Consider the following 16,130-nt stretch of genomic DNA (forward strand, 5'->3'; position numbering starts at 1 on the left):
CAATGACAATGACAATGACAACGACAATGACAATACAATGACAATACAATGACAATGACAATGACAATACAATGACAATGACAATACAATGACAATACAATGACAATGACAATGGCAATACAACGACAATGACAATACAATGACAATACAATGACAATGACAATGACAATACAATGACAATGACAATACAATGACAATACAATGACAATGACAATGGCAATACAACGACAATGACAATACAATGACAATACAATGACAATGACAATGACAATACAATGACAATGACAATACAATGACAATGACAACAATGACAATGACAATGACAATGACAGACAATGACAATGACAATGACAATGACAATTGTTTTATTCTCATAAACAATACAGCGAAGAGAATATATATATATATACAAATGGGTGACAATAATACATGGTGGAACAGGGTGGACATTATAATTAGTATTGTAAATTAATTATGTCATCAATATCGGTAATAAATTTAGCCAATGATGTCAATTCATGTTGTGTTACATAATTGAATAATGTATGATATTTAAATGTGTTTGGTCTTTCATAATAATATCTGGACATAGTTTTTCGCCTGCTATTGAGTATTGGTTGATGTGTACATGTAAACAGATCATGAAATTCGTCGACAATTTCTCTTAAATAACATAAACTACATAATCTATTTCCACGTGGTATATTGAACCACCTACCACTTTCAATTGGTAACTTAGTATTACATGTTCTAAACTTACAATACGCTTTGGCTAGTTTCGGAGGGAGTTCTAGTAAGTACTTTTCTAAACAAAGTTCGTACTTATATATTTTATAATTGAATCCTTTCGTAGAGGTATACATTTCCTTTTTCCAGTTTGACATAAATTTTCCTTTTAGTGTATCAAATATGGTACTTTTTAGCCAATGTATATATGTATCAGACTGCATTCTTCAAAAATACTTTTCACATGTATTAGCCATGATGATTCATAATTTGATAAAATTGCTAACAGTTTATTGCTTAATTTTTTCTGGTTGTTTTTTGTCAATTTAACCCAAAATCCGACCATTCTTACTTTGACATTAATATCTAGCGGAAACCTTCCAAGTTCTCCGTATATCATAAAGTTCGGTGTAGACGTTTTAACATTAAGTATGTGTTTGCAAAATTTTAAATGTAAACGTTCGATAAGTTTATAGTTACAGAAACCCCAAACTTCACATCCATATAAAACAATAGGTTTGATGGCTTTGTCAAATATATCAAGTTGACAATCTATTGACAAATTATGATCCCTACATTTGGAAAAAAAAACAGTAGACCTATATGCACAGTGAACATTTGGTCAGAAGATCTATTCACATGACAAACAACTACCTTCAATAGAGCTGAGAGGTATAACATAGTATATAAAATCAAATTCGTCTATCCCTATGAAACATTGAACAAGTAATTGTTATTTCAATGTGTTTGTAAGTGCTAAAATGTAGATGCAAATGACGGCTTAATTACGTATTTCATTAATTTATTCTCGTACATCATCTAAAGAGTGATTTTTCATTACAAATAATCTTTGGCTTTAAAACGTCGGAAACAGATGTCTCGTCTCTGGATGTTTGCGGGGTTCGGGTTCATATATCTCTCTTTTGGTTTTGATGTCTCCTCGGTTCCTGGTGTTTTTGTTTGGTATGGAATTTTAATTATGCATTGTTGCTGATGGTTTTTTTTCTTCTCTACTACTTGTAACATCCTCACTTGGATTATGATAACGTACGGATTTGAAATTTCGTTTTTTATAATCGGATTTTAATGTCCACAACAGCCAGGGTCATATTAAGACCGTTGAAATACATTGCATTTGGCCATCAGAAATATCTGGTATGTTTTTATATCAGTACTAGTTTGACTTGAGCATAAATCTAGAGGAAAAACGTGAACGGTTTTATAAATTTTGCAACAGCCAAGCTGATCTGATGAGAGCTCGAATGGAATATTGTTAAGTTACGAAAGGGAATAAGATATACTTATACCCTCAACAAAACTAATACTTATATTTTTTGCAAGCCTTACCTTTTGGTTTATGACAATACCCATATCCAGTATTCCGAATCCACCCGTTCCTGCCAACAAATTACGTCTTAACATAACCAAAGGGAGATCATTCAAAATAAAATGAATGAAAACTTCTATAAAGATTTATGTTCGCTGTAGTTTAATTTTCTCCTTTTTCGCCCATAGGAATGAGGGCGAATTCATCATTACAGCGATCATTTGTAAACAATATACTAATATACATAGTAATTAAATGTGAAGGGCGAATTTTATATTTTGCGAAAATGGATTTTACCATCAAAGGGCAAAAATTTGACTGGGCGAACATTTCCCGGTTTATGATATATCGTTGATGATCATATTGCGATCACTCCGTCCAATCATATAACATTTGGAGATGGAGCTTAAGGGGTACACCAACTTATCCAAATGCAACATCTTTCGATCAATAAATTCTTGTCATTGTCCCGCACTGTTGTAAAATAATTTCACTACCACCAGACAGAGTCCTATTAGCCCTGTTAACTAAACAGTCTAAATCATCTCCATTCAGTTATGTTCACGTGTACATACTTTTATCGTAAACAAAACAATACATTTTATCGACTTTTTTTATATCGGTCTGGCGTCGGTGATTAACCGACGCCAGACCGATATAAAAAAACTCGATAAAACGTCAGAATAATTCGGACTACAAGCCCCCTAAAAGATGCTGTAGTCACCTAAAATTTCAACACCCTGGTAAGTAATGTTTAAACACCCTAATTAAAAATCGGAACTTTTATATGTTATTTGTAGATATTGAACTTGTGCATTGGCTATACAACGTATACATAGCCAGGTTAACGTAGTCAAACATAAGGCATTAAGGCTGTTGTCTTATAACATGTCAGTCTCTTTTGCAATCCAACTGAGTGCTGAGAAATGACCCATAATTTAAAGTTTATTTATATACCTAGGTCATGCGGAGCTTTATTTCTCTTTTACTAGCTGTTGAGAGGAATTCTGACCTCAAATAAAGATAGATGTTGTCATGCGAAACCACTAAAATCATAGTTAAATCCCCTGGTAATACATTTATGCAATCTATAAGTAAGAAAACAAAGGCTAAGCTACCTTGATCGATAAATGAACTTTAAATGATGTGCCATTTGATAACATGAATGCGCTAGACATGTTATAAACATTGAATCTGAAAAGTTCAATAATGTTTATAACAAGTCTAGCTCTTTCATAACAACATTGAATGTTAAGAAATGACATTTTATATGAAGTTTAAGTAGTGTTTATGGTCAAAGGGCTATGCTTTTACACATATATACCGGGAAAATATGTTACGCGGAAGTTTTACTGTGCTTGTTTGTACTTTCCCATAGCAACAATCATCTAATTGTGAGGCCGGTATACCTTTCCACACATAGTTAAAAGAGAAATTAATGATCTTCAAATAAGGTCGCTTAAGAGATTGACATATAAATCTGGTGAGCAACTTTTATCATTCCACCAGCCTTAATGCCGTATTTTGACTTCGTTAACCTGGTTATGTACCTTTTTAATAGCGCATGTACAAGTTCAATATATCCAAATTACATACATAAATATTCCGATTTTTAATAAGGGTATTTGAATATGACTTGCAGTGGCGGATCCAGAGGTTGGTTTTTGGGGGACTTCAGGAACACCCCCGCCCCCGCAGATAGGTCTCTGGATCCGCCACTGACTTGCCAGGGTTGCAATTTAGGGTGACTATCATTACGTCTTTTAGCGGGCTCGTTATACATTAATAGCAGAAAAGGTTCTCGTGCTAGGAAAATACCATGACCTATTTGTCTTGATTATGTACCTTTTTAATAGCTCACGTACAAGTTCAATATATTTAAATTACATACATAAATATTCCGATTTTTAATAAGGGTATTTGAATATGACTTGCAGAGGCGGATCCAGAGGTTGTTTTTTTGGGGGGCTTCATGAACACCCAGCTGACCCGGTACGGTAAGCAGTTAATGAAGTCTTTTGTCAAAAATTCACTCACCAACGACTTTTATTCTTCTACTTTCTATTAGAGATGAAATGACATGTTTCTATGATATTCAGTGACGACCTAGTACGCTTTCGATTTAGAAAATTGTACAATAATAGAACGAAGTTTCTTTACAGACACTTACTGTTAAATCACTAATTTTCGCGGGGTTGTCAATTTCGTGTGTCCTCTTAATCCACGAATTCATAGATCCACTAGTAATTACAAATTTGACATACAGCAATTCTCAGTACGAGTGTGTGCTCGTGAACCACGAATTCATGTCCCCACAAAAGGTGGTTTTTTTCGGTGAAACCACGAAATTTGGACCCCAGGAAAAAATATCTTCACAGTAAATACTGAACTTATTTAGAGTAGCAAAATTAATGAAATGAATTATGAACATTATTCGCAGTATACATTCTTGAAGATGACAATGTCATATATACCTTAATTTCATCAAAATCAAGAACGTGTTGATATGACACTAACTGGTCCAGGAACGCCAAGCCCTATTTAGTACATGTATCAATCTTAGAGACCAACCGTTTTGGACGAATGTTTGTTCATGCGGGAACGGTTTCGAAATCTCTTTCTATGTAGTAGATAATAAATAAACAAGTTCTTGCGAAGGAAAATATAAAATATGCATACTTGACAACTTTCCCCATTTTGTTGTGAGACTCCCGATTTTGGAACCTAAGATTGAGCGATTTGCCATTTCAATGGGATATTTGTTCCCTATGGTGTAACTACACACATTTTAATGGGGTATTTGTTCCCTATGGTGTAACTGCACACATTTTAATGGGATATTTGTTCCCTATGGTGTAACAACACACATTTTAATGGGATATTTGTTCCCTATGGTGTAACTACACACATTTTAATGGGATATTTGTTCCCTATGGTGTAACTACACACATTTTAATGGGATATTTGTTCCCTATGGTGCAACTACACACATTTTAATGGTATATTTGTTCCCTACGGTGTAACTACACACATTTTAATGGGATATTTGTTCCCTATGGTATAACTACACACATTTTAATGGGATATTTGTTCCCTATGGTGTAACTACACACATTTTAATGGGATAATTGTTCCCTATGGTGTAACTACACACATTTTAATGGGATATTTGTTCCCTATGGTGTAACTACACACATTTTAATGGGATATTTGTTCCCTATGGTGTAACTACACACGTTTCAATGATGTTTTTATAAGGTGGCAAGTATGAGTATAAAATAATAAGTATCCAAGACCGACCGCAAGGCCTTTTTGCCTTCTTGGGCTTCTTCAGGCGGACTGCTGTTTATTTGTCACTGTTGGTTACATAATGTCATCAATATTTATATATCCTTTGACAGAAAGTATCAGAAACAATCTCAAAAGCTCCTGCAGTTTTTGAAAAAGTGTAATAAAGCGTTTCCTCTTGGACCAGATTATGTTCAGTATCGTCTCCTCGAGTGTGTTCAGTTTATATAAATCGTTGTGATGAAATAATAAAACAAAAACGTTTTAAATCAGATTGATATTTATTATGTTTATGTATACAATGATGGATTTCAGATTATGCAAGTAGCTTCATTCATTGGTTTACCTGAGACACATTAAATAATATAAACGTATTTATTATATAATCAAGTTAGACTCCACAGTCCATACAGTCTGTACATCACTTGTAGTAGAGACCTTTGTGTTAAGTAAAAAAAGTAAAATGAATAAAATATCTTATCGTAATTAATTAAAACAACTCATACACTTATAAAAACATAACTGGACACTAGTGTGGCCATTTTTTGAGTTTAGATTTTTATTTTTTTATTTGGTAAATTAAAATTAAAATGTCTAAACGCTCGGAGATTAAAAATTATTACCAATAAATCAAAAAAAACAACATTTTTTTAGCTTTTGTTATTTTAGGAGCTAAAAGTTTTATATTTCTAAACAAACAACCCAGCAACTATGGTTTTATGCATGCATACAACATACCTTATACACTTATGTACCAAATAAGATATTCAGTTAAATAATATAATAATAATTCAGTGTTTTAAGCAATCTTACAACTCATCAAACAGACTTAAAATAGAAAAATACATCATTAATAAAACTCTTAAAAGTATTGATCTGACTTTTAAATCATATCTAGTTTTTTTCTGAAATTGCTTATCAATCCTAAAATTGGGCCATTAATTATTAAAACAAATACAAAATAAAACAATTATAAAGTCCTTGTAAGTTCTGTGAACTATATCAGAAATTGACAATTCTGTGAGCCTTATCAGATGATTGTAAGTTCTGTGAATTACATCTGAAGATTGAAAATTGTGTAAGCCTCATCAGAATATTTTAAATTCTGTGAGTCGAGTTAAAATGTAAACATTGTGTGTCTGATCAGAAACATAAATTCTGTGGATTACATAAGAGAATTGTTAAAACTTGCAAATTCTGTGAGTCTTATCAAATAATTGTAAATCTGTGAATTACATCAAGTGACTGTTGTTTTTGTGAGTCATATCAAAGAAAAATTCTGAGAGACAGTCACATCAAGTATTTGTTAATGTATATAAGCCAAACCAAACAGTTGTAAAGTTTGTACAAGACAACAACAAATGTGATGCTTGAGAATCATATGTTGATTCAAATTATAAATGATCAATTAACTCTTTCACCCCTGAAGACACATTTGAACTCTTCCAATTCAAAGTACGGAATAGTTCATTATGAGATGTCAGGGGTGAATGATTAAAGACAATGGCAAAATTTACCAAACACTCTGGATTCTTTCAAAAATCTTTGGAATGAAGGTATTGCAAAAGTTACTTATGAAATTATTTCTAAAAATACACCTTTTTGAAACAAACGTTATGTTTTTTAATATCTACAAATGTTCAAGCATAAACAAACTTGGAATATTATTACAAATTGATAACTTTTCTATCAAGTAGATGGTTTTGTTACATGAAATATGATCACTAGTACTGTAGAGGTTCTGTAGTCTAGACACACAGTTCTAACAAAAACAATATAGATATTAGACTCCAATATACAGAAATACATTGAGAAGTAATACATCAATTCATATGAATTTCGCTGAGATTTGAAATGTTGTTCAATCTTTCTCATGAGAGTAAGCTGTTTTCTAAATGTTTGGGTTTTTTTTGTGGTAATTTTTACTTTTTAATAACATTGCTAAACTGTAACCTTCATGTTTTTCTTAAATACTAACTTTTTTATATAATCTATATCAAGTCACATTTCAGATGTACTGTAATGAAAATTGAATAAAACTGCTGAGCAATTATTTTGATCCTTTATGCCAGAAGTTTGGTAAAGACCGAAAACTCTCCTTTCAGAGCAGAACGACTTTTCATGGCCTGTAAACAGTAGCAAAGTGGTGAGGATTCTCTATTCTAAGGCCTGTATACAGTAGAAAGTTAATGGGACCCTATACCTTAAGGGCTAACTTCAAATACTAAAGAGCAAGTATTATTAATTAAAATACTACTTAGCTTCAAATCGTTCTACTTTCAAATTCTACTACATCAAATAATATCACTTCCTATACTGTACTAGTTCAAATACTTGCTGTACAAAGCAAAAAAATCAAAACGCATTTCATATGCACATACAACATCTGAAACAAAACAACCTTCAAAAGCTTCAAAAGCAACACTTTAAAACAACTATCATCAAACACTGTTCAAATAACACTTTTTTCTGAAAATGTTACTTTTTCTAAATATTTCGTACAACTCATATATCAACTTAAAGTATGGTTTCAACTTAATACATGGATTGTATATATCTATTCCCATAAATTCCACCATTTCATCCAATCTTAAGAACCCCCCATTTTTGGCTTTTCAAATAGACTGGTCCTATCAAATAATAGACTTTTTCATTAGCAAGAAAAAATCATTACCACTGAAACAAGGAACATTTTATTTCTATTTTACATCAATATCAAATGTTTTTAATATATCAGTTCTTCCAAAACCATGTATGTTTAACAAAAATTAAAATAGCTCCAACAAATAATTAATAATAGCTTGAGATTCTACTTTACCGCTTTATCACAACCTAGTTCGTAGGTCGTCTCAAAGTGGTTCACAAATGATTATCTGTGGTTATCGGGCCTTTGCAACCAGCCAATATCTTTCTCAACTCCCTTTGGAGCATACAGCCAGTGCTGCCATTTCAGCGCTCACAGCTAGCATTCAACAATTCTAGCACTGCCCAACCACATACTCATTTACAGCTGAGTAGACAACACAGTGCCGTGACATTACTCGAACCCGCAACCCTTCGGTCACCACCCCGGCGTCCTACCACTAGACTACCGTGACTCCTACAGACATACTCAACATAGATATTATTGTTGTAATAACAAATTGTTATATAGAAGAATATTACTTTTTAAATCCTTTGTTTAATAAATGAATCTGTTATTTTTTATAAATAATTATTATTGGAAATAAGCATATTTCATAATAATTTAGTAAGATGTTGAGCTGTTAAAGATAATAAGAACAAAATTTATAATTTAATAACTCTCATAACAATTTAGATTATAATGATACAAAAATGTAAATCATTCCCGTACTTGTGTGACGATATTAGGGAGCAATCCTAAAAATAACACAACTTCTTAATCTGTAAACAAACGGCAGCCTAACCTTAACTCATTCATCCCTGGACATTAACAGTAGACTGTGCAATTTATAGATCTGGAACAGTCTTAGTGTGACTTTAGGGGTCAATGGATTAAACCTCTAACTATCATTAACAAACAGTGGCTCTAACCAGGCTTTTAACTACTGTGTATAAACGTCTGCTCTAACCAGGCTTTTAACTACTGTATCGCAGTCCTAATCTAACTTGACAATTTGTTTACACAAATGGTGGTCTGGACACGTCTTTTAGATATTGTTCATGGCAGCCCTAATAAAACTTTTTACATATAAACAATGCTGGTAATATCAAAAATTAATATTGCACCTTTAAATAACAAATAAAATGAGATGATAGCACTGATTAGTGTTACTGTATGATTCACACAATAACCATGCATTAATTTTCAATAAAATAACAGTAAAATTCCTCATCTGTGAGAAGGAAAGTTTACAAGGTGATCTGCCTTGAAAGTGACCCTGAATGATGAACACCCTTTGTCCTTCAGACCTTCATCTTCAAGGTCAAATGTGTAAATTTTAATGTAAATTCAACCTGTTTATTTAAAACTATGCATATGCAGAATAAGACATATACAATGTCACCTGTCTAAATTGGACCCTGAATAATCCAAACCCTGTGTAAATAAGACTTGTCCTTGCTGGTTGCAATGTATAAGAGAACCTGTGTTATGAAACACCTGTCTTTTCCGAACAAAACATTTGGTCCACATGATGTTTATTTTAAGGATCTTCGTACCACTGCCAAAAACTGTAACTAAATACTGGAGACTATGTTCAGAATGACCTTTGGCTTTGATAAATCATTTCTGAAATAAAAACCTTACCTTGCGGGACTTTCATGAAAAAATAATACAGATGAAATAAACAAAATATAATCAACAACAGCGCTCCGAGTGACTACAATTGGCGCAGCTAGACGGGGACTTGAACCCTGCACATGGGTACATCACCCCTGACATTATATAATGAACTATTCCAACCATTGAATTGGAAGAGTTCAAATGTGTCTTCAGGGGTAAATGATACGTAAAGTTACTTGTAAACATATTTTCTCAACTAGATAAGTTCAGAACTCTTGTGTGGTGTAACATATTAAACTACATCACAGATTAGGTTAAATTGGTTCTGTTGCTGATTTTATCACTAAACCTGTATGCTCGATTAAGCTTTGGATTAGGGATCAATATATTGTGATATTAATTACATCACTGTTTATCTGATTGTCGCCATTCACATTTCGAAAGAGGGTACAGTATATTGTCAGAACTTGTGCCCAATCTATCTGTTCGATTGTTTATTCAATAAAATATGTTTGAATAAATCATTTCAATATTCCTCTCATGCTTCCCACATATTTGGTAAGTTATCATGTCATCTTAATAGGTTTTTATTATATATACGATGATTTGTAACTATGATACTGATGGAGTCTGACACTATTTTCATCCCATAATCCCTGCATTATAGCTTATAGTGCCCACGTAATCTTTGATCTAATTACGATATTCCACATCAATTTTGATGGCTGATATATCTAGTTTCAGTTGTAATGTGATAACAGATAATTCCATAACTTTTTAGTAAACATTTCAGGGGTTCTAATCCTTAGCATCATAACCGAGATCAAGCTAGTTTCATCAGGTTGAATTGCATGTGAAGGAATAAGATATTCACTTTATTATTATTTTCATAACAATGTGAAATAATAATAACTTTTTTTCAGAATTAAGTAGTGTAGAAAAAAAAGTTTGTCTTTCTTGATAAATTTATAACGTCATTCATTCACTGTTACAACTGGCATCAACTGAGTGTCTGTGTCAGTCATAACACAGGTAACAGCAAGGAAATGTACCTGATGATGTCATAACACAGGTAACATCAAGGAAGTGTACCTGATGATGTCATTACACCGGTAACATCAAGGAAATGTACCTGATGATGTCATTACACAGATAACATCAAGGAAATGTACCTGATGATGTCATTACACTGAATTATAGTCAGCACATACTAATATAAAATAACAAATTAACCTATAAGGCTAAGTTTGTTTTGAACACAAACAGGAATTGAAAACTTAGTTTGCGAGCTTTCGAATCGTCTGTTTCCTTTGTACTGTAGACCCCATTTTAACCTCCACTAAGGGGTAGAATGGGTAAACATGTTACCTGTCCCCCTGACTGTCTGCAGTATTAAAGTGCTATCGGCCGAAATGTCTCTATGATTTTTGACAGCTGACAACGATTTAGGGTCGAGACACCGGTCATGTGCAATCTTTGCTTGACAAAGGAAACAGACGATTTGAAAGCTCGCAAAATAAGTTTTCAATTCCTGTTTGTGTTCAAAATAAACTTAGCCTTTATTATTCTTACCAAACTTATCATGAATCTTATTCCGAAATGGATTGAAATGTCAAACTGTACGTTCCATCTATTATTCTCCAAGCTTTTTAAACTGGGGACTGGAATGTCATCTCCAATGACATTTAGTTTTCTTTGAAGCATTTTGTTTTCATCCTTTGTGAGATCTATGAAATCTATCCAGCAGGTTTTTTTCAGTTCGTAAGCTACAACTTATACACGTGATTTGTGTTATAAGTGATGTTTTAATAATCATTCAGAATAGATGTATAATGTCTTTGAAATATTTACCTTGAATGAGTTACCCTGGTTACGATATATATATCTACTGTACCAATTAGTAGTCTATACCCATGTAAACATTTTTGTCTATACTCTCGTATCTACCTCTATTCTGTAATCTAATCTTATTCAGTTTTATATCATTTAAAACTAACATAAGTTCCAAACAAAAAAAGAAAACCTTGGATGTGAGCTGCTTAAATCATTCACCCCTGAAGACACATATGAATTCTTCCAATTCAAAGGTGAGAATAGTTCATTATGAAATTTCAGGGGTGAATGAGTTAATAAATAATTCCACTTACCTGATACGAAGACCAGTTTACGAAAGGTTATTTAAACTGGAATACAACAAAAATGTAAAACATCCATAACCATGCAAAACATACCGTGATAAGTCTATTGTAAGTTTTTATAAGTCTTTCAACCATATTTAAGCATCAGCTAGACAGCCTTATAGAGTATACATGTCGCAGCGTGCTAGTGTTCTCCCTGTTCTCCGACAGTTGATCCAAGGGAGATAACTCCAGCAAATACAGCTCCCTGGTGAATATATTTCAGCAGAACACTCCCTGTGGGTCAGCCATTGAACAAAGCTTTAGGCAACTTTTGTTACTTGCTCGTCTGACAGCAACTTCCAACACAGCAAATATAATTTGCTCCTCCATGTGACAAACAACACACAAATGCCACACGTTTGTTATCACAGCCTGTGTTGCTAAGGTCATTGCTGCCTCTTGACCTCTTCATCATCACTCTATGACCTTCACCAAGGTCACAAGGACACAATTAATGTCACCGATCCGTAGCGGAATGTGATGGAAAAGTCTGAGTTGCAGAACTTTCACTTGATTTTGGAAATTCTAATTCTTCTAATATCTGAAAAAAAAAAAAAATAGGAAATGAAATATCATTTATTTTGGTTTGAAAGTAAAATTTACATGAACATGATCTTACATTTACCAAAAAAATTGTCTTAAAAAAAATGATCAAGTATGATGTTACAGAGTACCAAGGGTTAAGTTTGCACTTTGCACTTTGCAGAATGACAATACTATGGTCAGTGTACTTTTGACCTATATAGTCAGCTGATAACATATAACTGTGTTTGAATTTTTTTTTACAATTACGAATGTTATGTGATAAATAGAATGCTTGTGTCATATCAAATGATTGTTAAATGAATTCAATATGACGTGGACACCCATGTAAGATTCTCTATCTAGCAATGCCCTTTTCACCAAGCTGATGATAACAGGAACTCAGTTCCTCAGGTATATCGATCCCAACTCTACCTTGATAAGGCTGTCTAATCCTGATAGGTAGCCATCTTCGTGGTTGCCTAGCACCCATGGTTTTCTGTGGGTCAACGTAATGCCCTCTTCTACTGCAACAGCCTTTGAAAAATCTATCATCCATACGCCTGTATGTCCTTCATCGTCATACATCACCAACAAAGAACTGCCAATCATCTGTGACACAACAACATACAGCAACCAATTATAGTTTAGGACTTTGGTTACCAATTGGATTTATTGTTCTTTGGGAAATGAAATATCAAAATATGAGTTAACTTTTTTTCTTTTTTTTGATAATTTCAAACTTAAAAAAAAGATACGGAGCAAATGAGTGATTTGTGGTTAACTCATTCACCCCTACATATCTAACCTGGACTTGCCGAGTCATTGATTTGGTAAGGTTCAAACCTTAGGGGTGAATGAGTTAAGTGTGGGAATCAGGTGTTCATTTCTTTGAAATATAAGTAAACAAAAGAAGGATTTAACATCTAGCTTTACTAAGTCCCTCATAACTAACAATGGTCTTTCACGACTAAAAAGGTTTCAAAACTAATTACGAAGGTCCCTTGTGACAAATATGTTGCCTGTAAAAACCAGTGTTGTCCTTACCTCGTGTGACATCAGGAATGACGACCTCTCAAACTTCTTCCGTATAGACCTCAGTTTTTCACATATCCCACACAAGGCTTTCTCATTGTTCCTTAGGTACTTTGCCAGCAGACGCAAATTCTAAAGAAGGAAAAAACATTGATGTAATTTAACATTAACTGCCTTTGACCGCCAATAAGAATAGGACAACTCTTCAATATAATCACTGCATGCTATATTTAGGGGAAAATCCTGCTGTATTTTGAAATTTGTGGTGGTATATCATGATGATACTGTCGCAAATAGAGTTTTACTGGCAACAAAATGCAGTAAAATTAATATTTGCAACAGTATAATGATGTCATTTCAAAATACAGCAGGACTATCCATTTTTAATTCATAATTAGCTAAAACCACCAACAGAAACAACGATTTTAAGATATTTGTTTTAGTTTTCCTCAAACCTTGGTCCTTCTTTCATGGATTGATGAAGTCAGGAATATTCAAAGTGAGGCAGAATTACATAGCATTTTTATCAAAAACTGTTTTATTGCAAAAAACTTTTTAATTATTGAATTGAAGCACTTCTTCCAACACCATCTGGAAACAGAAGCTGTTGGAGAACAGCATAGCTTGCCTGTTGGTGATATATGTTGTAAGATAGCAAATATCAATAGAAACACATGTACAGTAAAACCTTGATAAAATGCCTGTTATTTCATTTGCTACCTCACTTACTGCAAACATATTTCAGGTCCCTTAATTATGTTTTTCTTAATAATTCCTTATATGTTCCCCTCAGTTTATCGCCAAACCCCTTTATAATGCCAACATTTCTCTGAACAAATGATGGCAATATAACAAGGTTTTGCTATAACTTAAAATGTAAGAAGAGATGACCAGCCAACGTGAAATAGTCAACAGCTTACTGATGGTGGTGACCGATTCAACATTGCACAAAAAAACTTGCCCAAAAACTGTAACTTAGTCCAATAAAGCTGTTTTTGGCCCCTAAAATATGAAAATATGGTCCAGAACATTGCTAACACCCCATATAAATGCTTAAACCTCATAATAGACAACTGTGTATTTAGTGTGATGATCAAACACTGTCAGGAAAAAACTTGCCCAAAAACTTTAACCCTAAGAAGGTGGGAAGCCGACGCCGACGCAGGGGTGATTACATTAACTAGCCCCCCATTCTCCGAATAGGCGAGCTAATTATATTTCAACTGTAAAAAGTCTCATAAAGAACTGTACATTGATACAGACTCCCTTTGATTTCAACCAACCTGCTGTTTTGTTTTCACTTTCTTGAGATTAGTCTCGGGAGATTCACCTGCAAGCTACAAAATAAAAAATTATCAATTAACAGCAGCCTGTTGAACTCTGTCGATATTTAAATAAATGCCTTAACCTCATAAAAGACAACTGTGTATTTAGTTTGAAAAAAATATTTAACAGCAGCCTGGTGAACTCTGTCGATATTTAAATAAACAGCAATGTTCCTCTTACAGGTCAATAAAATATAAAGTCAAGCAGCTGGTTGCTTACAAGGTAAATTTAAAACAAAAAAAATACTAATAAAATAGTGCGTTCAGTATTTTCCCCCCATTTCGAAATTAATAAAAGCAGCTGTTGACATGTTTATTTTATTCATGTAGATGTTGTAAAATCTATCTTACCCGCAATGCTTCAATTCTAAATCCAAACTCTGCTGTAGAACTCTCCTGCTCCCGAAACTGAAAGCAAAACAGGTTTTTTTTTTGCAAATTATGAACTGTTTCTGACCGATTGGCAAATGACAAATGACACAAACCGTTTCTGACCAAATGACACAAACCGTTTCTGACCAAATGACACAAACTGTTTCTGACCAAATGATACAATCATGCCCTGATTTCCTGCAAAACATATAGCTTCAGAATTGAACAATCTTCTTTTCGCATGCATTTTCTATTTATTACTGAATTCACTTCAAATTTGATATTGATATGGACAGTCCACATTTCTTCCTTGCATACGTATACTTTCATAAGAAATGAACATGAAAGTTTTAATTATAGTAAAACCTTAACACCTGTGCAAAACCTTAGGCTTTGAATATTAATTTATTCTTGATTTATGAAAACATTCTTTTTTTTTTTAAATATTTTATCATAAATTTGAATAAACAGTATATTAACAAAAAATATGTAAAATTCAATCAGTATGATATTGTTTATATCATTTTGAAGTTCAGTAATAAAATCTAACATTTGGAAAAGTTCAGTTTCACTTTAAGGTTGTATTACAAAATCAATGCCAGGATCGACTAGGATACTTATTCATCAGATCCAATTACATCAAACCTTTGTCACGAAGACGTCACGTTTACAGATGACAAAAGGTTACTCGTATACGTGTCGTAACAAATATCACGTCTTTGTGTCTCATACAGATTTAAGAACTTTCAATAAAAGATTAATCTGACAGATCAGAACAGATGGTTTCTTTTCTTGCTTTATCTAATTGCTATAGAAACTGTAGCTTTTATGATAATTAAATCCTAATACTTGCATGTTATTCAGCTAATTAGAATACAGAATGTCAAGTGTCAAATTATTGCATGTCCAAAGAGTGTATAGTTATGTCATTAAACCTTACCTGCATGTATCTGAGTTTCGTAATGGCCTTATTTTCCCGTTCAATCTCCGTGGGAGCGTTTGGGTCGAGTCCAACCATTTTCTCGTACAGATCTTTACGCTGCACCGGGTTCTTCACCTCCGACTCCAGGAACGTTCTGTGGACACACAAACACAGGTTCTATGTAAAA

At 33.3% G+C, this 16,130-nt stretch overlaps 1 protein-coding gene across 4 annotated transcripts in view; it reads right to left on the reverse strand.

Annotated features, from left to right (window-relative positions):
* Positions 1-12,012: 12,012 nt before the first annotated feature.
* The window catches only part of LOC110449341 (inositol-trisphosphate 3-kinase homolog), a 47,156-nt gene continuing 43,038 nt past the window's right edge, over positions 12,013-16,130 (reverse strand). For all 4 annotated transcript variants that reach the window (XM_021496133.1, XM_021496132.1, XM_021496134.1 and 1 more), the window contains 6 exons: positions 15,962-16,097; positions 15,001-15,057; positions 14,608-14,661; positions 13,337-13,456; positions 12,725-12,901; positions 12,013-12,308 (listed from right to left, as the gene is read on the reverse strand). In XM_021496133.1, coding sequence (XP_021351808.1) covers positions 12,225-12,308; positions 12,725-12,901; positions 13,337-13,456; positions 14,608-14,661; positions 15,001-15,057; positions 15,962-16,097 — 628 coding nt within the window. In that variant the 3' untranslated portion in view covers positions 12,013-12,224. The remainder of the gene's footprint in view (positions 12,309-12,724; positions 12,902-13,336; positions 13,457-14,607; positions 14,662-15,000; positions 15,058-15,961; positions 16,098-16,130) is intronic.

This window comes from Mizuhopecten yessoensis, unplaced genomic scaffold (assembly GCF_002113885.1).
Source record: "Mizuhopecten yessoensis strain PY_sf001 unplaced genomic scaffold, ASM211388v2 scaffold4583, whole genome shotgun sequence".
Lineage (NCBI taxonomy): Eukaryota > Metazoa > Mollusca > Bivalvia > Pectinida > Pectinidae > Mizuhopecten > Mizuhopecten yessoensis.